At 42.6% G+C, this 24,119-nt stretch overlaps 1 protein-coding gene across 3 annotated transcripts in view; it reads left to right on the top strand.

Annotated features, from left to right (window-relative positions):
• NUGGC (nuclear GTPase, germinal center associated) overlaps positions 1–22,910 on the top strand; it is a 48,964-nt gene extending 26,054 nt beyond the window's left edge. For all 3 annotated transcript variants that reach the window (XM_077769722.1, XM_077769720.1, XM_077769721.1), the window contains 9 exons: positions 3,328–3,433; positions 5,527–5,660; positions 9,753–9,917; positions 13,543–13,700; positions 15,419–15,557; positions 16,439–16,547; positions 17,249–17,385; positions 19,655–19,745; positions 22,677–22,910. In XM_077769722.1, coding sequence (XP_077625848.1) covers positions 3,328–3,433; positions 5,527–5,660; positions 9,753–9,917; positions 13,543–13,700; positions 15,419–15,557; positions 16,439–16,547; positions 17,249–17,385; positions 19,655–19,745; positions 22,677–22,816 — 1,179 coding nt within the window. In that variant the 3' untranslated portion in view covers positions 22,817–22,910. The remainder of the gene's footprint in view (positions 1–3,327; positions 3,434–5,526; positions 5,661–9,752; positions 9,918–13,542; positions 13,701–15,418; positions 15,558–16,438; positions 16,548–17,248; positions 17,386–19,654; positions 19,746–22,676) is intronic.
• The last annotated feature ends 1,209 nt before the right edge of the window (positions 22,911–24,119 follow it).

Raw genomic sequence — 24,119 nt, 5'->3', positions numbered from 1 at the left:
CTCTCTCTCTCTCAAAATAAATAAATAAACATAAAAAAAGAAGAAAAGATACTTCTAGTGCTCTTATCACTTAGGAAATGACAATGGTTTTTGGAACTCTATGCTGAAAACTCGGGTCAAAGACTAAACCTTAGAACAAAGGGTTCTCCCATCACTCCTAATTATAAGGAATTTAGGAGTCCTGGGTCAGGAACCAGTGGCAGAGACCAACACATATATATTTGTTATTATTATTATTACTTATTTTACTTAGTTTGAAGGTTATGATGGGCTCGTGGCTTTTCATAGAATTATTGTGTTCTTTTTGAAGTTCAAGTTCACATCTCAACCAACAGGAGCCTGTAATTTAAGCTGGTTCCTTTAAGACTTACCCAGACATTTTTAAAAACATTTTTGCTCTTTGGCAACCACAAAATACTCAGACCCCTTTTAATTTTCCCTGCCCTAAGACATGGACCTACTACTCTGAAAGATACTTGGGTTTCTTTTAGTAAAGAATAATATTAAAAATGAAAATTGGGGTGCTAGGGGTTCATATTAAATGATTTAATACAAGCAAAAGAAGTAGGCAGGGTGGTATCACTGCAAAATTATTTTAATGATGGAGGGGCACCTGGGGAGCTCTGTCGATTAGGCGTCCGATGTCAGCTCAGGTCATGATCTCAGGGTTTGTGGGTTCAAGACCCAGTCAGGCTCTGTGCTGACAGCTCAGAGCCCGGAGCCTGGTTCAGATTCTGTCTCCCTCTCTCTGTGTTCCTCCCCAGCTTATGCTCTCTCTCTCTCTTTCAAAAATAAATAAACCCTAAAAATGTTTTTTTTTTAATTATTTTAACAATGGAGCCAGAAATGATAGACGTTTTGAAAATGGGGTCCTGGTTTATATTACTGATCTCCAGCTTTGCTATCTCTTTTTTGATTTTGCTTCCGTCTAGTATCTCTTCTATTTTTTAAATGCAGTTTTTAGTTATTTATTTGAGACAGAGAGAGAGAAAGGGAAAGAGAGAGAGAGAGAATTACTGGGGGAGTGGCAGAGAGGGGGGGGACAGAAGATCTGAAGCAGACTCTGTGCCAACAGCAGACAGCCCGATGTGAGGCTCAAACTCATGACCCATGATATCATGACCTGAGCCAGAGTCACTTAACTGATTGAACCATTCAGGTGCCTGTAGTATCTTTTCTATTTTGACTACAGGTTTCTCCTCTCTCATAAACAAAATATTCTTACAAACTGTGGTAACAAACAATGTGCATGACTTACAACAGTGACTAATCTTCCCATACTATAATTTAATGAGTATCCACTTACCTCTTGGATCCTACCTTCCAGCTGTAATTACATCTCTGTTATAATAAAATGGAACCTGCATACTGTCACTTCATCGACACTATAAAAATATTTCTCTGCACTATAATAACAAGCACAAGTGTTAACTAATCTCCAGTAATTTTTAGAAGAGGCATATAAAACTTAGAGCAAGATTTTAAATAACGGAAACACTGGGGTGCCTGGGTGGCTCAGTCAGTTAAGCGTCCGACTTCGGCTCAGGTCATGATCTCATGGTTTGTGGGTTCAAACCCCGCATCAGGCTCTGTGCTGACAGCTAGCTCAGAGCCTGAAGCCTGTTTCAGATTCTGTATCTCCATCTCTCTCTGACCCTCCCCTGCTCATGCTGTCTCTCTCATTCTCTCAGAAATAAATAAAACGTTTAAAAAAATAAATAATGGAAACAGCGAGGCATACTTAGTGCTTTCAACTGTTTTAAAACCCTACTTAAATTTAATTCCACATCAGTTTTATCTCCCAGTGGAAGATACTTTCAACTTTCCCTAAACTTTTTCCCTAGGGTCAATCAAAACTCTATCAGAAAGGGAAAAAGTTAATCATGCAGATCTTCTGTATAATTTCAGTCCTGCCTATACTGTGTGACGCTTCTGGAAGAGCCTACCCAGGTATCTCTATTCCAGCCTTGAGTACACAGGCTTACCATTTGCTAGACATGGGGCCTGGCCTCTCCCAGTGGACTATTCACTCAGCTCTTTTGTATCTTTGCCTCAGGAAGAGATTGACAACTCTCTATGGTGTTCTATTACCCCCAAATCTATGCACACTCTTTGTGATTTTTCTCTTCTTTTAAGTGAGAATAATGAAAGATTATGGAACAATATTTGTGTATAATTCTAGTATTACTTCTCTGTGGTGATGATTTTTCTAATCATAAAAAACATTTTCTCACATTCTTAATTCCTTACCATTTAAAACCATCATTTTCTTAAACATTACTCTTCTTTTAAGTGTATCTGATCACTCACTAACCACCCAGATAAGAACCTTGTACTTTTTTACACAACTTTTGCCCAGTGTTGTAGTGTGTAGGTAAATTTATAACAACCAGCCCTCCGTTTAAAAATAAAAGAAGCAGGGGCATTTGGGGGGGCTCAGTCGGTGAAGTATCAGACTTCGGCTCAGGTCATGATCTCATGGTTAGTGAGTTCGAGCCCCGTGTTGAGCTCTATGCTGACAGCTCGGAGCCTGGAGCCTGCTTTGGATTCTGTGTCTCCCTCTCTCTCTGCCCCTCCCCAACTCGTGCTCCCTCTGTCTCAAAAGTAAATAAACATTTAAATATTTCAAATAAATAAATGAAGTACAGCCCTGATTTCTAGCACTCACTGATTCCCACCATTGCTAGTCTCAAGGTACCAGGGTGATGTCACTAAAAGCGGAGTTGGGGAGGGCTGTATACCCGTGGGCGCTCATGTGCTGGTGCAGCTCCTCAGTGCCTTTGCTAGAGTTCTGCTTTTTTCTTTCCATAATACTTTTCCCCCCTTTCTGAACATTTTGGTACACTTTAAACTATTTTCTCTATACATTTCCTTCTAGAATTGCTCTATTTATTTTTAAAATTTTTTTTATGGCTGGGGATGCAGAGAGAGAGAGAAGGAGAGAGAGAGAATCCCAAAAAGGCTCCGTACTGTCAGTGCAGAGTGTGATGTGGGGCTCAAACTCCTGATCTGTGAGATCATGACCTGAGCTGAAATCAAAATTCAGATACTTAACCAACTGAGCCACCCAGGCGCCCCTAGAACTGCTATTTTTACATCCTGAGAGAATAGTTTTCATGTAGCAATTTTCTTAGAACTTCCAACCTTATGAGGCCTGCACAGGTAGGAAGACCTTACATACAGGTGCGTAAGTAAAGAGTTATTTAAGGGGCTCTTGCAGCACTGAGAGTGAGTGAGCTAATTTGTTGAAGGCTCTTATAAAGCCTGTGCATTGTTTCCTTGACCACGTTTGAGTATTCTGTGCTCTGTGTGCCTCTCTTGCTTCAGACAAAACTGCCCATGGACTCCAAGGTCCTGGAGGCCTCTGACCTCGTGTACACAGTCAGCGCCCAGGAGTACTGGCAGCAGGCCCTCCTCACTGAGGAGGAAACTGGTAATTTATATGCTTTTTATCTCAGTCTCTAAAATTCTCAAGATTGAGCTCTGAATTTCCCTTTCTAGAACATTCTGTGCCACATTTCCAACTTGCCACAGTTTCTATACCTATTACCAAATGTTTTTGTTTTTCTCTCTGCATTGTTTTGGTACCTGAGACCACAATTCTTCTTTCATCCAAAGTCTACTAAGATTTGGTAGAGGTCAGTGATTGGGTCGTCCTTTCTAAGTATTTGGCTTGAGATTCCTCCCTCATCCAGCTACAGGTATTAGGAGTATTTACCGAGCCTCTATTGTATGCTTTGCCTCTGAAGAGGAAGAAGTAGAAGACACGACCCCTTTCTTCTCAGAACTTAAAATCTAGATGAGGAGCAAATACTAAGCCAAGTATAAAAGATTAAGGTAAAAATAAAGCTTGGTTAAATGGTGCTGTGAGTACAAGTGCACAGAGCCTAAAGGTCTGTGTGACTGGAGCACCCAGTGAAAAGTGGGCGAACAAGCAGGACCTGAGCTTGACTTTGATCTGAGCTTAAAATGGCCTAAGACGTAGATGTATTTTACCTGAGGTGTAAAATGTGCCTAGAAGTGGGGGAACTTACCGAACAAGGATGTAAAAGAAATGATCAGCATGGCACACGCAAGGAATGATACAGAAGAATTTGCCCTTGGGCACCTGGGTGGCTCAGTTGTTAAAGCATCTGACTTCAGCTCAGGTCATGATCTCACGGTTCGTGAGTTCGAGTCCCACATTCGGTGAGCACGAGTCCCCAGTTCAGGTGAGCATGTAACCTGCTTTGGGTGAGCTGAAGCCCCCCCTTGGGTGAGCACCAGCCCCTCTTTGGGGGAGCACAAGACCCACTTTGGGTGTGCCTTGCTTCTCTTTCTCTCTCTCTCCATGGTGGGATTCCCTCTCTCTCTCTGCCCCTCACTCATTTGCAACCTCTCTCTCACAAAATTGTTCCACTTATAGGAATAATGGGGGAAAAAGTAGGAAGACATCTGTTACCTTCTGACTAACAAAGCGTTAGGACTGAGATGAGTTTCTAACCCCGAATCCCACTCAGCAGAGGTTCTCATCCTTTCTACAGCAGGCATGAGCGATTTTCATATTAAGGGTTATTTGATATAGATGGAAAAGTCTAGGGTGACTGAAAAGCTGAGTATCTGAGATTGTGGGCACCTTTGGTTCAACTGCTCTGGTAAGTAGCAGTCCAAAGGGAAGTGCCAATGTTTTTAAGCAACTTGCACTTTTCTACTTAGTTTGATGTGTACTGCTAAATAAAATTAATATTCATCATCGCTGATCTACCAGCATATTAGAAGCAATTGACCTTCTAACTTCATTATTGTTTTTTTTTAACATATTGTTTATTGTCAAGTTGGTTTCCACATAACACCCAGTGCTTATCCCAACAAGTACCCTCCTCCATGCCCATCACCCCCCTTCCCGTCTCCCCCACTCCGCATCAACCCTCAGTTTGTTCTCAGTATTTAAGAGTCTCTTATGGTTTGCCTCCCTCCCTTTCCTTAACTATCTTTTTCCCTTACACTCCCCCATGGTCCTTTGTTAATTTTCTCCTAATCCACATATGAGTGAAAACATATGGTATCTCTCTTTCTCTGCCTGACTTATTTTGCTCAACATAATACCCTCAAGTTTCATCCACATTGCTGCAAATGGCCAGATTTCATTCTTTCTCATTGCCATGTAGTATTCCATTGTGTATATAAATCACATCTTCTTGATCCATTCATCAGTTGATGGACACTTAGGCTCTTTCTATGATTTGGCTATTGTTGAAAGTGCTGCTATGAACATTGGGGTACATGTGCCCCTATGTATCAGCACTCTTGTATCCCTTGGGTAAATTTCTAGCAATGCTATTGCTGCATCATAAGGGAATTCTATTGCTGATCCTAGAATGGAAAAACTACCCTCAGAAAAGCTGGTGTAGTGAGTGGGTAGTCAGCCCATGTAGGACCTCAACTGTAGTTAATTCAGACTGCCATTCTGCTCTATTAATCTTTGTGGATTCTATTTGCTGTGAACTTTGGCCTTTTAAAATTGTTTGTGCTGCCTGTGAATTCCAGAAATCCCCAAGTTAAGAGGCTATATCAGGAAAAGCCTCCTGGACAAGAAGAGGAGGATGGTGACCGAGTATGTTACTGAAGCCTTCGGATTATTGCTCCTCACAGACAGTTTCAACTGCATGGAAAATCTGCCGGTATGAAAGACACCTGTGTGTGTGTATTCTGTATCCCAGCCTGGGCAGAATATTCCCTTTTACAAAGTCAGAAAAATAACTTACAATAATTTTCTTTTCATATTAAAGGAAGATACTAAGCTCAGAAAATCAAAGGGGACAAAAAGATAATTAAGGGGTTAAAATTGTGACATTTGAGTAAAAAAAGAAAGGAATAATATTTTAGATGGGTTGAGAGGAAAATGTTAAAACAATCAGCAGCTACTTTCACTTCTCCTGAGACTTGAATAAGATGGAATGTGTTTAAGTGATAACAGAAGTAGTTTGTTTTAATCTAGTAGAATACTGACAATTCTTGGTTGTCCTACTGAGGCATGGTTATGCCTTCAGCCCCCAAATTTTTTCATCTGTCTATGGATTTCCTTTATGCCTTGGTGCTGTCAGAATCTCAGACTCAGAGCAGCCTAGCAAAATAATGTGAGAGGAAGGGTACTAGGAGGGACATTCAGCAAAGAGTTTATGTGTTTATCTTCATGATCTAGAATGCAGACCTTCTGAATGGCCAATTCAAAATTACTTTTCTCATAGTAATGGACAAATGTATCTCTTTGGTGGATGACTTTATTTTGTCACCCTAAAATAAGATGGATAGGCTGTTAGATTAGAGGTTGCGGAGAGTTTTGGAGAAAGCTCTGTTGGTGCAATCGATTGCCAAGTGCACTGCTTCTTTGTGAGGAACTGAATATACAAGTGGGCAATCAAAACAGAACTCTGGGGGCACCTGGGTGGCTCAGTTGGTTAATCATCTGACTCTTGGTTTTGGCGCAGGTCATGAGCTCACAGTTTGTGGGTTTCAGACCTGTATTGGGCTCTGCACTCATAGTGCAGAGCCTGCTTGGTATTCTTTCTTTCTCTCTCTCTCTCCCTACCCCTCCCTTGCTCTCACTCTATCAAAATAAATACATAAACTTTAAAAAAAAAACAGAACTCTGACTCAAAGCCTTTAGTAACCTGCCTAGGAAACCAAACTCTTATCTGCAATAATCAACTTGGGAGGGCATAGCCTGCTGTAAGTTTGATGCATAGGGAATCAGACTGCTATCTCTAGTAATAATAAAATAAGCCAATCAATCATGTCTGTAACAATTAGCCCCAAATGGGTTGATGGGTTAGTAACTGACAGCTTCCTTAATCTTCATCCCTGCTTCCAACCCGAGAAGCCAAATATGCACCCTACTGAATCACATAGGATCCTTGCTTCCAGTAAGCCCACCCACAGCTTTCTTGTGCCAGAAGCCTCAGATCAGGACATACCTGAAGCCTTCCTACTCCTCTGCTTGCCTTTCAATCTCTGCCAAACCCAAGTGATGGTGGCTGACTCTCTTGCTATAGCAAGTTCTGAATAAATAGCCTTTGCAGGTCCTTATTTGGTGGGTGTTTATTTCCAAACTTGCTTTCAACCATCAGATTTGCACAACCAAATTGTCCAACTTCTTGTAATGCAGAACAAGGTAGGGGCAGAGAAGTGAACCAGTAAGGCTCTGTGAAACTTCAAGGGGCTGGTCCTAAGAATGTGGGCAGATACACCTGGGCTGGCCCCATGGAGTGGCCGGGAGGAGCAGATAATGGGGACCTGACCTCAATGTGAAGAGTAAGCAATGCCAACTGTAGATGGCCTTTACAGTTTTGGTCAAATGTCTGCATTTTAACAATTCTATGTAAGTGACATATAGAGTGAGGCTCCCTGTCTCTTTCATCATATTTCTTATGCTTCATTTTGGCCTAGTTCTGTGATGAAAAAAACTAAAAAACAAAACAGAAACAAACAAAAAACCAACCTCCTGGAATCTGAGATTTTCTAATTTGACTTTGTCCTCTGAAATACCGGGGAAGTGTTTGACCTTCTAACTTCCCGAAAAAGTTCTGCAGGGTAAAAATCGCCTCTTTGCCCAGCAAAAGATTGCTTTTGGAAGTGCTGATGGAAAACAAATCAGATGTGGTGCTGTGTGTGGTTGGTTTGTTTTACAAACACAAGGACAAGGCATTTTGCAATCAAACTCAGAAGTGCCCTCCCTCATGCTCTCCTCTGCTAAGGCAGAGGGGGAGACTGTGTGGGGACAAAGTACCATCCTTGCAGCTAGGCTGTAGGTGATAGCAAACACAGGGGAGGCGGCTCATTGGCACTTCTTGGGTAGCCTTTCAGGTAGCCTTTTGCCAGCATTTTTCCTCAAAATTCTTTGGCCTCAGATATTGGTCTCAGTCTTCATTCATTGACAGAAAGTTGGAAGGCAAGAGTTTTGTCAGTTCCTTTGCATTCTGAAAAAAAAATCAAAATTAAGAATGTGGTGATGTATAATTTTTTAAGATTATGACTCAAACAAAAAAAAATACATATAGAGTTTGGGCAGTTAGTGATTTTAAATGAACAGGAATCTAGTCATTATTTTTATGAATCAGTAGGAAGTTGATTGATCATGACATTTCAGTGTTGAATGAGCCCTGTGTTTATTCATAGTAGATAGTAGCCTTTCCTTTTCTTATTTTTCTTTTATTCCCAGACATGCTCTTTCTTATCATTCTTTTGTTTATTCAACAAGGATTTGTTGAGTGTGAGCTTTGTGAGAATTTTGCCTGTAGAGTTTCTGTTCGTGACTCCTTTCTTACTTCCTTTTGATCACCAGTGATACCACAAACTCAAGAGAATCCAGAAGCCATTCTGAAATAAAAAGTATGGCTTATAGAATTCTTACTGGTAAAAAACTATGAGAATCCCCAGGGTTTGCCGAAAGCTGAACTGTCTCCATAAATCTTAAAACTCATCTACTCTAAGACTTACAGGGTATGAGAATTTAAGGAACTCCTGTTATCAGGAACATTCAACCTCATTCACTTCAATACAGTCAAGATCCAGTAAAGCTCAGTCATTTGTATAAGGTCACACATCAATTTGAGAGCTATTTCTGTTACCAAATTTGGAATTGAATTTAAAAGCCAACATTATCTAACAGTTTCTTGGGGTGTTCGCTCACTCCAAATTGTTTATCAGCCACACATCCTGTGCCATGCCTCAGAATAAACAAACATGAATAATGACACAGTCTGTAGATCTTTCAGTGAGTTCCAAGTCCAGGGAAGGAGATATGAGATGGGACTGACATAGCACAGCAGGACGAAGGCTGTAACACAGGGATGTACAAAATGCGGTGGAAGCACAGGAAAGAAAGCCCCAGTTCCACCACATGGGTGCCTTGGAACTACGTCTGGAAAGATGGGGAGCAAGTGCCAAGGCATGAAGTCACACAAGGGATGACACGTTTGGGAAATGGTAGCCAACTGAGGAGCAAATACCTGGGATGCGATGACATTTTGGGAAATCAGAGAGCTGGTCATGCTGGAGAAGTTGGTTGAGCCTTGGCTATCAAGAGCCTTAAGTGATGAGTTAAGTAGTGAGGCTCCCATCTGCTGGAGGCGCTGTGGGGTCCCCCAAGATTCTCACACAGAGAACAATACTACACATTTCCCAATTTGGAACCTACAGGTCAAGGCTGCCTCTCCCTTGTATTATTTCAGTAGATCTTTTCCTCCTTGATTAGACTGTATTCTCCTTTGAAGAAAGGGTTGTGTCTTTATTGTGTCCCGTAGCTTTGTTATTCAAAGTGGGGTCCAGGGCCCAGAAGATCAGTGTCTACTGGAAATGTAGAGTCTCAGGTTTTGGGATTTGAACAAATTCTCCCCGGGATTTGCACACATGTTAAAGTTTGAGAAACAGTATCCTCAAAAACAGCTTTGTGCCCAGTCAAAACCCACTAAATGTTTGTAGAATCAGATGTCATTGAACATATGTTTATTTTACTAGTTATTCCCTTGAAAAGCTTAATGGATTAGACACCTAAAGTAAGTCGCAGGAGGCATATATTTATTGTGTTCTCCAATCCACAAAACTTAAGGAGATCTGTGCACTGAGAGATGCTTTACTGGGATGATAGAGATCATCTGAGGGTGATTAGCTCAGGCTAAACCTTGTGTTGATGGACAAGCATAAAGGAAGCAAAGTTTGAGAGAAAGTGCCCTTGGGGGGGCTGGCCTCAGGCTTCTTATGGCCCTTGTCCCTAGAATGAACACTTGTGCATGAGTGGTCTGCGGAGATTTGTGGAAGAGAAGATACAGCTTCTGGAGAAGGCCATTGACCAATGCTTTGCCCACATGGAACGGCCTCTGCAAGAAGGAGTCAGAAATGCCAAGGCTTCCTACCGACGGATCCTCGGGGCATGCCTGGTGGTGAGTGACCCTTTCTAGGGAGGACCTGTAATATTTGGTGACATATGCCTTACTGTTAAGCTCTATTTGCACTACTCCATGGCTTTAGAAGGAAATAAAGAGCTAAAGGAGGGTAGGAGAGAGTGAAAATTGCATACAGGAAAGCACATAGTGAGAACTGTCTGATTATACATGGTGAGGAAAGAGTGCATGGTTCAGTGGCGTTGAGCAGGGATTTCAGATCTAAGGTCTTTCTACCCATCATCCACTGTGTAGCACTGGGTGAGGACTGAAACCCATTTAAGCTTGTGGGTTTCTTCCTCTACAAAATGAGGTGCTAAATACTTGCCCTACCTGTGTAAACAGGGTTGATATAAATATCAATTCGATTACACAGTAAGGAAACATCTTGAATCCTCTCACTAGGCATGCAAATTATTTTATCTATTAATTATTTATATGGGCTTTCTGAGGGATAAAAATGTAAGTGCCAAGCTGTATTTATCTAAAGCTAAGGGGTGGGGTGGGGGTGGGGGGAAGGCTTATCATATTAGTTTGTTAGGGCTGCATAACATAAAATATTATAGACTGGGTGGTTTAAATGAAAGCATTTATTCTCACAGTTGTGAAGATTAGAAGCCCAAGATCAAAGTAGTACAAAGTGGTTTCCTCTGGGGCCTGTCTTTTTGGTTTGCAAAAGGCCACCTTCTAGCTGTTGTTCTCACATGGTCTTTTCTCTGTGTGTGCCTTCCCTGGTGTCTCTCTCTCCTTATAAGGACAGCAGTCCTGTAAGGTAAGGATCTACCCTTAAGTCTTCATTTAACCCTAATTGCCTCCCTAAAGGCCCTATCTCCAAATATAGTCACATCAGAGGTCAGGCCTTGAACATGTTGATCCAGAGGGATACAGTTCACTCCATAACACCTATTAAGAGTAAAGAGTCATGAAAAACACAGTTCATGTGACAAAGATGATACAGAAGTATCTAGAGTGGGGAGTAGCGCATAGATCGTATGTTGTTGCCATTGTTTTAATATGAGGAAAGCTAGAATGTTAGTAGTGAAAAGGGGGTGTGTAATAGAGCTCTACATTTCCATGGGCTTTTTCATACACACAGATGATACCACCTTTCTAGTATATGGTCTCTTCTGGGTGTTCTTACCTGAATGGCTTTTGTAAGAGTTTGTTTTGGGATCTAGATCAGTAGGTATGTGTCATGACTGGGATGAGAGGGAAGGAGGAGATGCCTCTGGTACAGGACAGAGAGGAAATGCTAGGCAAACTACAAGCTAAAACAGTAAAGAAGTGTGAATGATCGTGGGGTCACCGGAGAGGACTCTCAAACTTCTGACATGGGAGGAGAGGAGGCAGCGTGCCTTCTATGTGGTGGCGGGTGGGTGAGTGTCCATGAGTGTAGTGTGTGTGTGTACATTCACTCATGCCTTCAGCAAACATGGAAGAAATGCTTACTCAGGGGCTGGATACTGAGCATCACCTAATTCAGTCCTCACAACAATTCTGGGTGGTAAACTCTCTTCCTATTATTTTCATTTTATGGCATTACAGAGGCTGAGCAACTTGTCTGTGGCCACGTATGGGAGCCACATCTACCACAGGCCTGTCTATCTTCAGAGCCTGGATGCCCAACCCCTACACTTGCCTGTTGCATCTCTGCAAATGATTGTAGCTACTTGTAATTGCCAACCAGTTACTTAGTTTAACACTTGTAAATCCCTGTAAAAGTTGTGAAGTTTGGTCTGCAAATAGCCAGCATTGTCTTGCCAGCTCTGTAGTGAGCCTCCTGAGAAGCAGGTCCTCCAGGCATATTCAGGTGACTGTAATCCCAGCCAATGCCTGATGGAGCCTCTTGGAGAAGGCCTGAGCCAGCACTGGCCCACTGTTGGGAAAGGTCAGCCCATGCATGCGGTCTTTCAATTTCCACTTGGCCATGTAAGAATGGGCCTTGGGCCTGGAATACTTCCTTAGAAAGAGATAAAGAGCTCTCAGAGCCTGTGCTGAGCTTATCGCCTTGTGTGGGAATATTCTTCCTTGTGTTATGCTCAGTGTGTACTTCTTTGTTCTGCTTAGTATAGGCGGCCAAAACCGTTGGGCAAGCTCCCAGTTTTCTGTATTTCAGATCCTGTGGGGGAGAGCATGGGTCCTTCTACATTGTGGATCCCATATTGTGGGATCACCTGCACTGGCTACATCACCTGCATTGGCTGTGAAGGGGTCTGCTGGCCACAGGGGATCCATGCAATCCATGCATTGCAAAGGGCTGGATCTTGTACATACTTTTTCTCCTCTTGCTATAAGTAAATGCTGTACCACCTGAGCCTAGTGTGCATATTGTCTGTTCTCAGCAACCTTGAATCATGTACTTGTCTCTTTTCTGGGTGGCGTTTACTTGCCTTTTAACCTTGGCCACACAGCCTGGCCATCTGGTGAACAGTGAAAGAGCAACCAAGCTGTATCTGAATTCCTGGCCCATAGAGCTGATGAGAGATAATAAATAAATGTTTATTGTTGTTTTAAGCCATCAGGCCTGGGGTAATTTGTTTCATAGCAATAGATAAGTAAGTGACTCTGGGGAGAACTGTTTCTGTATAATGGAAAGATCCCAGATCACCAAAAGTGAGTAAGTAGGTTCTGAGAAAGCAAAGGGACAAAGTGGAGACCATTCCTTTGAGACAATTTGCTCATGAAAGGAAAGAACATCTTTAGACCTTCGCTAGGACGTCATCCCATGAACTGCGCCCTGTGTCACCAGTTCATAAATGGCATTTTTCTCTGTGATTACAGACATATCTCAGGTGTCTCAGATAGGCCCCTTTCCTCTGTGATCAGAAATTTGGGCAAACATAATATGCTAACATCATATCATTATGTAACATAGTAAAATAACCTAAATGATGCCAATTATATTATGCTACATGGTCATGCACTTGAAACAGATTTCCTTAGAGCATATATCATTGATTGATCACAAGGGCCTCTAATAAAATTTTGGTCAGTGCAAATATATTTTTATTTTCTTTACTAAGAATCACCATCTGGCTAAGATTTATCAATGTCTCTTGTGGCTCTAGCTTTGTCATATTTTTTTTGCCTCTGACTTATGAATTTATTTCTCTGGGAAAAAATATTACAAAGATGTACAAATCAAATTACATTTTATTAGACATTTAACAAAAAGTAGTTAGAAACTTGGGCTCTGCTTGGAAGGTCTGAAACATATACTCCTAGTCGGGTCACAGCACATTTTCACTTAATAATTGCTCCTTTAAGCACTACTTACTTATGCTGTTGCCAGATGGTAAGAACATCAAGATGGATAAGTCACTGTTCTTGCCCACAATGAGCAGCCATTCTGGTAGAGAAGCCCAATGGGCAAACAGATAAATATAAACCATATAGAGAGGATTGTGATCAAGGGAGCACAAGATGCTCTGGAAGCCAGGGCAGCCACCATCTTGGACATGACCACTGTGCCCTCTAACTCAAGAATATGTTGAAAGACCATTGTGTCCCTTCTCTTCCCTGTGATTCTTGGTCATAGGCTTCGGCCAAAGGCAGTACAATTCTGATCCTTTGACATTGTAGTTCATGTTTACTAAAGCTATTGACTTATTGTTTAATTACCTAGAGGAGTAGAGGAAACCAGGGCTTTCACCAGACGCTGAAAGCTGTTTGCCTGAAAAATGGCATCTATGCCTCGAGGACTCTCACAAGAATAGATCTGAATGAAGCCATCACTCAGCCCATCTATGACCAGATCGATCCTGTTTTTGGAGGCATTTTTAGGTAAAAGATCCTTTCTCTTGCTCCTTCATGAACAAACATCTGAAGAGCATTGCGCTGGTATCTCCTCTTTATAAGAATTTGTACTTTGGATCTGAAAGCATAAAGAGTAGCTTTCAACTTGAAGAGGAATGCTTAGTCTCTGGCAAAACATAAAAGCCTTCTTGGTTTGGTTTACATAAGTTCTCGTGGTGACCTGGAATACAGATGGAGATGTTACTTTCAGACTAATATTATGATTCCCATTATTTTTCAAACATTTCATATATGCAGCAAGGGATACATTTTCTTATGGATCTGAGCCCAGGACAGATTATTTTGGTTGGAGAGTGTGGAGTGAAGCAAACACACGGCCTTTGTAAATTTCTCCGAATGCAAACAGGCAAAGTGGCTGACTGATGGCCCTGTGTTTGTTTCTGACATACCGCATGCTCACTCACTAGCTGTCTGAGCTTCACAGTGCCTCCTCCTTCCCTCCTTCCTTGACCTCTCATCCTTTTCTCCACCAACAGAAACAGAATTTCCCAATCCCTTAGTGCGAGAACCTGCCCCCAGTCTCCCTCCTTGGCTGCTGGCATTTCACCGCCTGCTGCTGCTTGAACCATTCTACCTCTGCTTGGTTCTTACTCAGTGTTCCTCTTCTCTGCCCCCACCTTCCTTTGACTCCTTTGGGATTGTGCCATTCCATCTACCCTATCCCCGTTTACAAGTCTATAGGATAAACTCCAAATTCCTTAGAATGACATTCAAGACATTCCACCTGCCTCGAACTGGCCTTTCCACTCTCTCCCAGTCCTGTTGCTCAGTACCAGCCCCGTGCTTCAGCCAGCCTGGTGGGTAGCAAAGAGCAAGTGAGATGTACCAGGAACTGTGCTAAGCACTGTGCATGCATGATCTTATCAGATCCTCTCAATGACCCTGTGAAGGGCTTTCTGTCTATTTACAAGTGGACAGGCTGAGATTCCGAGGGCTCCAGACAGCTTTCTCAAGGTCAGTCAGCTCATACAGAGAGGGCTAGGATTTCAAGTCTAGGCCCTCTTCTCTTCTTCTTCCTGGGATGTTCTGAAATTTTGTTCCTGTGTTGTCCCCATGCAGAATAACCCCTCCTTCTTCTCACTTCCCTAAATGTTATCCATCTTAACATGTAGTTCAGGAGTGCCTGGGTGGCTCAGTGGGTTGAAGATCCAACTCTTGATTTCGGCTCAGGTCATGATCTCTTGGGTTGATGAGTTTGAGCCCCATGTCAACTCTGCAATGAGAGCACAGAGCCTGCTTCAGATTCTCTCTCTCCCTCTCTCTCTCTGCCTCTGCCCTTCTCATTCTTTCTCTCTCTCTCAAAATAAATAAACATTTTTTAAAAATGTAGTTCAAGTCCCATACTTTCAAATGGAAATACCTTGGCAGTGGGAAGCCTGACCTTTGAGGCTACCCAGATCAGTGTCCAAAGTAGCCTGGTTCTGTGACTTACTAGCCGTGTAGCTGTCAACACATCAGCATTCTTCTCTGAACCTCAGTTTTCTTGTCTGTAAAATGGGTTTCACAGGTTTTTAGGTTCTGGAACTAGCACAGCCCAGTGTCTGGCACTGATAGGAATTCGATACCTGTTTGTTCTCATCACTCTGTCTTAAAGTGAATAAGAGGATACCAGCTAGTTTCCTCTTTGTTTTAGCCCCATGGTAGCCACTGTTGCCTTTTAACATTTTATATTGTTTCTTCTGTAGAGCTGGAAAGCCCACTGGGTCAGCTTTGCTGCCCCATGTAGAAGCTTTTAAGCATTCTCTACAGGAGAAAATGATGGAAATTGGAGTAAGAAGTGGCTGGAAATACGATAGTTACAAAAAAAGTTTTCTGATCCAGGAGGTAAGATCCTTGTAAAATGAAGAGGGTAGTGAGGTTGGGCAGTGGCTTTCTTACCAGCAGGATTTCGGGGGTGTTAAGTGTGTCTCCCCCTTGTTCCCTGGAATGCTGAAGCCTGGGTACATCTCGTAGCAGGTGCTGTGAGACATGACGCACAGTAGGATAGGGGTGAGGGGCAGCCTTGAGACTGCCATGGGGAAGTAGGACACCTGGCCAGCTCTGTGCCACCGGGAAGCAACTGGCAGTAAGAGCCAAGGTTGGAAATGAGACTCAGTCCCCAGGAAGAATATTCAAAGAATCCTTAGATGTACAAACATTTGAATCCACTTGTAATATCCACTTGTAACTGACCTTCCATCATTTTTGACAATATTATGTAGTATTATTCACAATAGTGAAGCCTCAAGAAGGGTCATTTTTTGCAGATCACTTGTTAGTTTGGAGTACTCAAGACTCTTGTCTCTGGCCCATATTCCTTGAGGCTATCTTAGTCTGTTCAGGCTTCTAAAACAAAATGTCATAAACTAGATAGGTTAAAAACAACAGAAATTTATTCCTCACAGGAACTAGACTCAGTACTATCCTGGTCTCACACCCTCCCCCAAGGAGGGCCTCTTCTACCACCTTGCACATGCCTGAGTTCAACTCAGCAAATATTTGAGTCATTTGTAAGTGCCAGGCACTATGGGAAGCACTTTGGGTTATAAAGATGCTAAGACAGAGTTCCTGCCTATGAGAAGCTCACAGCCTAGTTGGGGAAACGATGTGTGAACAGCCAAGCATGAGATAAGGCAGAGGGAAAAGGTGTCCACACACAGGAACACCTGACCCACTCCTATTGAAGGAATTGTCACAAATGGCCTTTTGTGAATGTGGATTCTCAGATAAGTGCCATCCTGGGAGGCCTGGAGGGTTACATCCTCAGAAAGAAGAGGAGGATCTATGAGTCTCTCACCACCTCTGTTCAGAACGACCTGAAGCCCTGTTATGAAGGTGGGTGCTTTGGAGGGCGACACACCCATTTCCTCTGGGGTCTTTCTGTCAGCTCCTTCTGCATCCTTTTCTTCTGCTTTCCCTTCAAAATATTCATCTTCCTGTGTCCTAAGTCCCTCTCACACTCTTACTCCACACTTTGAAAACCAAATAACTTTAAGGGTGAGGAGACAGGTGACCCACGAATCAATTTTCTCTGTGTGTTTCCAATGCTTTCTGTGCACCCTTTCTTTATCTACTCCCCCTGCTTCTCCTCTCCTTGCTGCATCTCACCTAGTTAAACTGTAGAATCCATTATCCCATTCCCATTCTCATTCCCTTTAAATATTTTTAAACACACTCTCCAGCTCCTTCTTGTTTTGGCGGTCCCATTGTTTTCTCTGGTGGGGGGCAGTGCATTGGAATTTTGCAAACTTCTGCTTAATTCATTCATTAGATTTTCCGAATGACAGTTATCTAAATTTTTAGAGTGCTGATTTTTTTGTATCATATTATGATTAAACAATTTCCACTGTGTGGAAAATGGTGCCGCATATATGAATACACATGTGTGTATGTTTGTATGTATGTATGTGTCTGTTTATCCATACATATATGTGTGCTTATACAGTTTTCGTTTGTTCGCTTGTCTTTCTTCCTGATGCTAAAGATTTCTCTGCAAGTCCTTGCTGTGGTGTGACTGTGGCTGTCATTTTTGCCAGAGGCAGCTCAGATTGCTGGCAAAAAAGCATGTGAGAGAATGAAAGACGTCATCAGAAGAGGGGTGGACCAGCAGGTGGCCGAGGGCATGTTTGAAAGGGCCCAAGAAAGGATGCAGCACCAATTTCAACAACTGAAGGTATTCTACACCCACAGTCTGAATTCCAGCCCCAAAGAGGCTTCCTAGGGGGAGCGAAAGAAGCAGGTACAGAGATGAAAGAGGTCTTAGTTGTTCGGGTCCAAAAAGAGCTGATACCTTCTATAAAGTGACCCCCAACCAATGCTGTGATGCCTGGAGAGGAGACCAGTTGGCACTTGGCATCCCCCCTTCACCACCAAAGCATGCTGGTGTCAGGGTCTCTCTGGGGCTATGACTTCAGAAGTGCAGCAGCCCCTCCACCCCTCCCCCCCCCACCCCCCACCTCTGGCTCTTTCCTCTTTACTAGGTGATCAGTGGAACAGTGGGGGTCCTTGAGCTCTTGATATACATTAACTCATTTAACCCCCAGCAAGCCTGTGAGGTAGGGACTATTATTGTTCTCATTTTACACATAAGAAAACTGAGGTAGAGAGAGAAAAGTATAGCAACAGGCCACACAGACACTAAGTTGCAGCAGTAGGTTTGGGGATAGGTAAGCTGGCTCCAGCATCTCCGACAATAGCATAATCTCCAGACGGATTTTTTGAAATGAGGGAAATGTCTAGTCTACATGAAACATCAATAAATAAATGCCGATAAACTATTACAGGTCAGCCAACTTTGACACCTAGCATAGATTTAGGTTTGATTCTATCTCAGAAAACAGTTCCTGAGAGTTTCCTTGAGCCTAATGCTCTGTCAAGTACACTTGGGCCACCTTGTCTCAGCTCTGGGTCTCTTTGCTTGCCACCCCCTCCCAAGTAATAAAAACTCTTTGTTTTAGCCCAAGGCACTGTTGGCCTCTCCGTGGCCATGTGCATTTCCAAATTCTTCTGCCTGAGTCCAGACCTAGCTGACCCTCTCCTAAGCAACTAAGGAAGCTGGCTAGTTGTTATTTTCATTCACCTCTGAACCAACCTACTTCCTGAAATGTCTGCAACTTACTTCTCAATCTTGTGTCCCCCACCAGAGCCCCTACCCCTGCCCCACTGCAGTTTTGGAAAATACCTTTCTTTACAATACAAAACATATAATTTCTCTCAGGATAGGCTAAGAGGTGTCTCGTTTGCCAGTAGCAGTTTACTTCCTGTTATTTACTATGTTATGATAGTCTACAAATACTTGCAGAAAATTGGCCAAACTCTACGGCATCTGGTCCCCATTGGGTATACAGAAATTGGCCCTCGGGCACCTGGGTGGATCAGTCAGGTAGGCGTACGAATCTTGGTTTTGGCTCAGGTCATGATCTCATGGTTTGTAAGTTCGAGTCCTACATTGGACTCTGCTTTGACAGCACAGAGACTGCTGGGATTCTCTCTCTCCGTCTCTCTCTGCTCCTCCCCTGCTCATGCCCTCTCTCTCTCTCTCAAAAATAAAAAAAATAAACTTTAAAAAAGAAATTAGTTCTTATGCCTCCCAAAACAATTCCACTAAAAATAAATGATTTAGTATGTTGATTAATACAAATGCATCTTAAATGACAGAAATGTAGGAAGTTCAAAGTGGGCAAGGACACAGAGTGACCCCATTCCCTGATCTTATGTACGAAGAGGCTGAACCCCAAAGGGCCTGTGTTACTAGCTCAGGGCTCACAGCTAGAGCTGGGACTAGAGCTTACGGTGCTTGACCTGGTGTGTTGAAGAAAAAAAGCTAGAGTCAGGAGATCCAGGCTCAAAGTACTGTGTCTGACAGAAGAGCCAGGTGTTTATCAGAGGTACACAAGAGATGGTTAGAAGAGGGAAAATGGTTTGCATTCACAAAAGGTCTGAGATAAGAAAGAAGAAATTTCTCAGGCAGTTGGGATGAAGAATCAGGAATGTCAAGTATGATGTGCTGCACAAAGCAGGTACTCAGTAAACATCTTTCCAGTGAATAAATGCACGATAGGATCATGGCTAGTGACCAGCACCTTTTTCTCTTTTGCCATCTCTATGATTACTGTTTCCTCCCCACTGCTGCCCCTGCCCCCTGCATGAAGCCTCCTTAGCTCTTGACTTAGTTGGTCAGCACCAGAGAGGTCCAATCACATACGACCCTTGATAGGCAGGAAAGGAGATGCTAACACAAGTAGGACCCCACATAAATGGTTCTCTGATGACTCTGGAGCCATTTGCTGTGCTCTAAAGTGGCCCACCCTTGGAACTGACTTTGATTTTGGCAACCCCAGTCTGCACAATTTGTTTGGGGGATTGGGTGGGGTCCCTTTCGTAAGATAACTTTTCCCTTGGAGTGTGGCTTCCTGACAGAATGACCATGCTTTGTTGTATAGAATGGAATGACGGAGAAGGTGAAGGGCAGTATCGCCACCATGCTGACCCTTGCTTCATCCCAGGGCGATGGTCTCTACAAGGAGCTTGCAGGTAAATACATAACTTTCACATAAGCGATGACCTTGCAGGCACCCCTAGCTGTGGCTGATCTTTGCTGGATTTAAAGAAATAAAGTTAGGAAGAATTTCCAGGACATGGGATAGAGATGACGATGACGACGATGATGATGACAACAACAACTACCCTACCCTTTGCTGAGCACCCGCCCAAGACTATGCATGATTATCAGGCTTTGTGTGCAGCATCCCATAGAATTCTCATGTTGGCCCTCAGAGCGAGATGCTATTGCTCCATTTTGCACATGTAGAAACAGAGACTCAGGTTAGATAACATGCCCAAGGATCCATAGCTGGAAAGTGGCAAATTCAAATCGATACCTCTGCTCTGCAGTCTCCATAAACCCATTGCTTTGTCATGAAAAGCCTCATATTCTGCTGGTGGTGGAGAAAGGTTTCTCTTCATGAACCAGGAGCCTGAGGATGCAACAGCATCTGCCAGCAACCATCTCTATTCCATGCCATGGGTAAATGGTGTAACTGGTGCAAAAAGCAATTGGGAAATTTCTAGCAAAATTAAAAATGCACATATCCTTTGACCCAACAGTCCTACTTCTAGGGACCTACATCTAGCCTATGGTATCCTCGTACATGAGCAGAATGGCACAGGGATGGGGTTGTTTGGGGCAGCATTGCTGATATTGGCAAACCCCAATATCCATCAGCAGAGCATTGGTTAACTTAACTTAGGTACACAACTAGTAGAGGACCGTGCAATTGTTACAAAGACTACAGTGGCTTTTTACACAGAGTTGGTGGCATGAAACAATCTCCAAAATATATAAAGTGAAAAAAAGCAAAGTGAAAGACTGTGTGGAATATGTTGCCATCTGCTAGAGAAGAAAAGGAAGCACGTATGTGTATGCATACAAACTTCCATGGGATACTCAAGAAACTGGCCACACTGGTTGTCTCTGAGGAGAGGAACGGGGAGCCTGGAGGACACGGAAAACGGGAGACTTATTTTGCACTCTGTATGTTTCGTACCTTTTAAATGTTAGACTCTGGGCACAATTGCCTGCTGGGAGAAAATAGATCTGATGCCATTGCTGTGTATCATTGAATATGTCATGGCGAAAGTGGCCAGAGCTATTTCCAAAGTAAAAGCCACGGTTGCTGCTTCTAAGCATCTGTCCTACCTGGATCTCTTGCTGCAGAAATTATTATTCCCATCTCTGGTTGGTTAGGCAGACATCTAACCTGTTCCTAATGGTCTTGTAGGAAGGTGATACAACACCCTCTCACTGTACTTTATTGAACTCTCTCATGGCCTTCTGTCTGGACTTCACAGGAGCCTATCTTAAGATTATAGTCATCCAGCTGTGTCTTCTTTAAAGAACTCCTGCTCACCAAAGGTCTTCCAACTATCTAGGTCTCCCACACAAGAAAAATGTTCCCCTGTGTTTGATGTAAATTGCTCCTGCCATAATTTAAGATCATTTCCCTTTCTTCCCATCAACAGCAAAATACATACTATGTAGGGAGTACTGTGCCAGAGGACAGAGGTCTAAGACAGTCCCTGCTCTAATTATCACTTGGTTGGTAAACGGCTGTGTGAGAATGTATATTAAACTAGTAAAATGGAGAATTCCCTTTTGCCTGGGGGAGACCAATATTTTGATCTAGCCAGGCCTTCAACTAATTAGATGAGGCCCACCCACATTGTAAAAGACAGTCTGCTTTTCTCAAGGTCTAATGATTTAAATGTAAATCTCATCCAAAAATATGCTCCCAGAAATATCCAGAATAGTGTTTGGCCAAATATCTGGGCACCATAGCTCAGAGAAGTTGACACATAAAATTAGCCATTATAAAGATATATGATTGCAGATCGTGAGCCAAGACAAGATGTCAAAACAGCAAATTCACTTAGAATGATAACTGCTGGGAGCAGGGGGAGCAGAGGAAGGAGAGAGAAGCCTGGAGAGGACTGAGGGAGAGGTTTGTTATGTGGTAGACTTGAGCNAGAACTCCTGCTCACCAAAGGTCTTCCAACTATCTAGGTCTCCCACACAAGAAAAATGTTCCCCTGTGTTTGATGTAAATTGCTCCTGCCATAATTTAAGATCATTTCCCTTTCTTCCCATCAACAGCAAAATACATACTATGTAGGGAGTACTGTGCCAGAGGACAGAGGTCTAAGACAGTCCCTGCTCTAATTATCACTTGGTTGGTAAACGGCTGTGTGAGAATGTATATTAAACTAGTAAAATGGAGAATTCCCTTTTGCCTGGGGGAGACCAATATTTTGATCTAGCCAGGCCTTCAACTAATTAGATGAGGCCCACCCACATTGTAAAAGACAGTCTGCTTTTCTCAAGGTCTAATGATTTAAATGTAAATCTCATCCAAAAATATGCTCCCAGAAATATCCAGAATAGTGTTTGGCCAAATATCTGGGCACCATAGCTCAGAGAAGTTGACACATAAAATTAGCCATTATAAAGATATATGATTGCAGATCGTGAGCCAAGACAAGATGTCAAAACAGCAAATTCACTTAGAATGATAACTGCTGGGAGCAGGGGGAGCAGAGGAAGGAGAGAGAAGCCTGGAGAGGACTGAGGGAGAGGTTTGTTATGTGGTAGACTTGGTATCTCCTTCCCCTGAGCTCTTGTGAAGGCCCAGTGATTTCCTAGATTTTTTTATGGGTAGGTTTGTGTTTCTTTTGAAGGGTGACCACTCTGCTGAGATAAACCTTAAGAGTCAGCTTGCCCGGTCTGATCAGGTTTTTTTTTTGTTTTTTTTTTTTTTTTTATAAAATAAACCTGATCTCTACGTTCCATTCTAGATGTCGCATTCTGGGACAAGGGACGTAGGTCATAGCAAGATCCTCAGAAGATCTGTGTTCTGGGGACGTTTCTGGGACACTGGTTCCTGACGCGTGCTTTCTGCTCTTGTATAGATGTGAAAAGTGAATACAAGGAGATGGAGAAGCTACACAGAGGCCTGAGGGAGGTGGCTGAGAACGCAGTACTACGGAGAGGCATGCAGGATTTCCTTCTGAAGATGTCCCCAAGCAAAGGTGTTCCCCCCAAAGCATAAAACTAATGCTTAGGCTTAGCACCAAGTAGATGAGAAACAAGCCTGGGGCCAAACAACCAGAGTTACTTCTGTTTTGAAAAATCTAATAAAGAATATCTCCCAACTGCTTGGACTTTATGTACAATGTAAAACCCAAAATACTGTTACTTCTGGCATAAGCTGACAGCTGAGTAACACCACTTCCTTTTTATTCTGTAGCCAAAAAGAATCCTCTTGAATTCCTAACGGAGTTCTAAAGTTTTAGGGACAGGAAGCTCATGCTTCCACAAGGGACAATATCAAAACACTGAACAACTTAAACATTATGGAAAAAAAAACATTGCAAAATAAAGCTTTAGGGACCTAATTCTATTTCCTATTTTAATATTGATGACTCTCTTGGGTAAGGAAGGAACATTGGTCCATGGAAACAACATGGGCTTGAGAACAGACAGATAAGAGACCTGGCTTACTTCTTCCCAGGCGTGTTATTTAAGATCAGCACTCTTCAAACATTTTGATCTCAGGTCCCTACACACTCTTAAAATGTACTGAGAATTCTAAAGAGCTTTTGTTTGTGTGGGTTATAGCTTTTGTTATTTACTGTATTCAAAACTAAAACAGAGAACACCTGGAAACAATTATTTACTAATTCATTTAAAATAAACTTAATACATATTAATACAAAAACATATTTTTACATTTATTTATTTTGAGAGAGAGAGACACTGTGAGTGAGGGAGGAGCAGAGAAAGAAAGAGAGATTCCCAAGCAGGCTCCACACTGTCAGCGCAGGGCCCAATGTAGGGCTCAGACTCACAAACCACGGGATCATAACCCGAGCTTGAAATCAAGAGTCAGACACTTACCCAACTGAGCCACCGGGGTGCCCCCAAAAGCATTTTTTTGAAAAAAAAATTTAGTGAGAAGAATGACATTATTTACACTTTTGCAAATCTCTTTATTCTCTGGCTTAATAAAAGACAGCTGGATTCTTTTATCTATTTCTGCTTCTGTCACATGTTTTTGGTTGATGTATATGAAGAAAATATAGATTCACATCATATAGAGTTGAAATATGGAAGAATATATATATTTATTTATTTACTTATTAAAGTTTACTTATTTATGGAGAGAGTGAGCACAAATGGAGGGAGCAGCAGAGAAAGAAGGAGAGAAAGAATCCCAAGTAGGCTCTTTGCTGTCAGTACAAAGCCTGACATGGAACTCAAACTTACAATCTGTGAGATCATGACCTGAGCTGAAATCAAGAGTCAGTCACTTAACTGACTGAGCCACTCACGTGCCCCTGGAAGAGTATTTT

The sequence above is a fragment of the Crocuta crocuta genome, unplaced genomic scaffold, assembly GCF_008692635.1.
Source record: "Crocuta crocuta isolate KB4526 unplaced genomic scaffold, BGI_CrCroc_1.0 scaffold551, whole genome shotgun sequence".
Taxonomy (NCBI): Eukaryota; Metazoa; Chordata; class Mammalia; order Carnivora; family Hyaenidae; genus Crocuta; species Crocuta crocuta.
The sequence above is the reverse complement of the archived record's forward strand: the minus strand, read 5'-3'. Positions and strand labels throughout refer to the sequence as shown.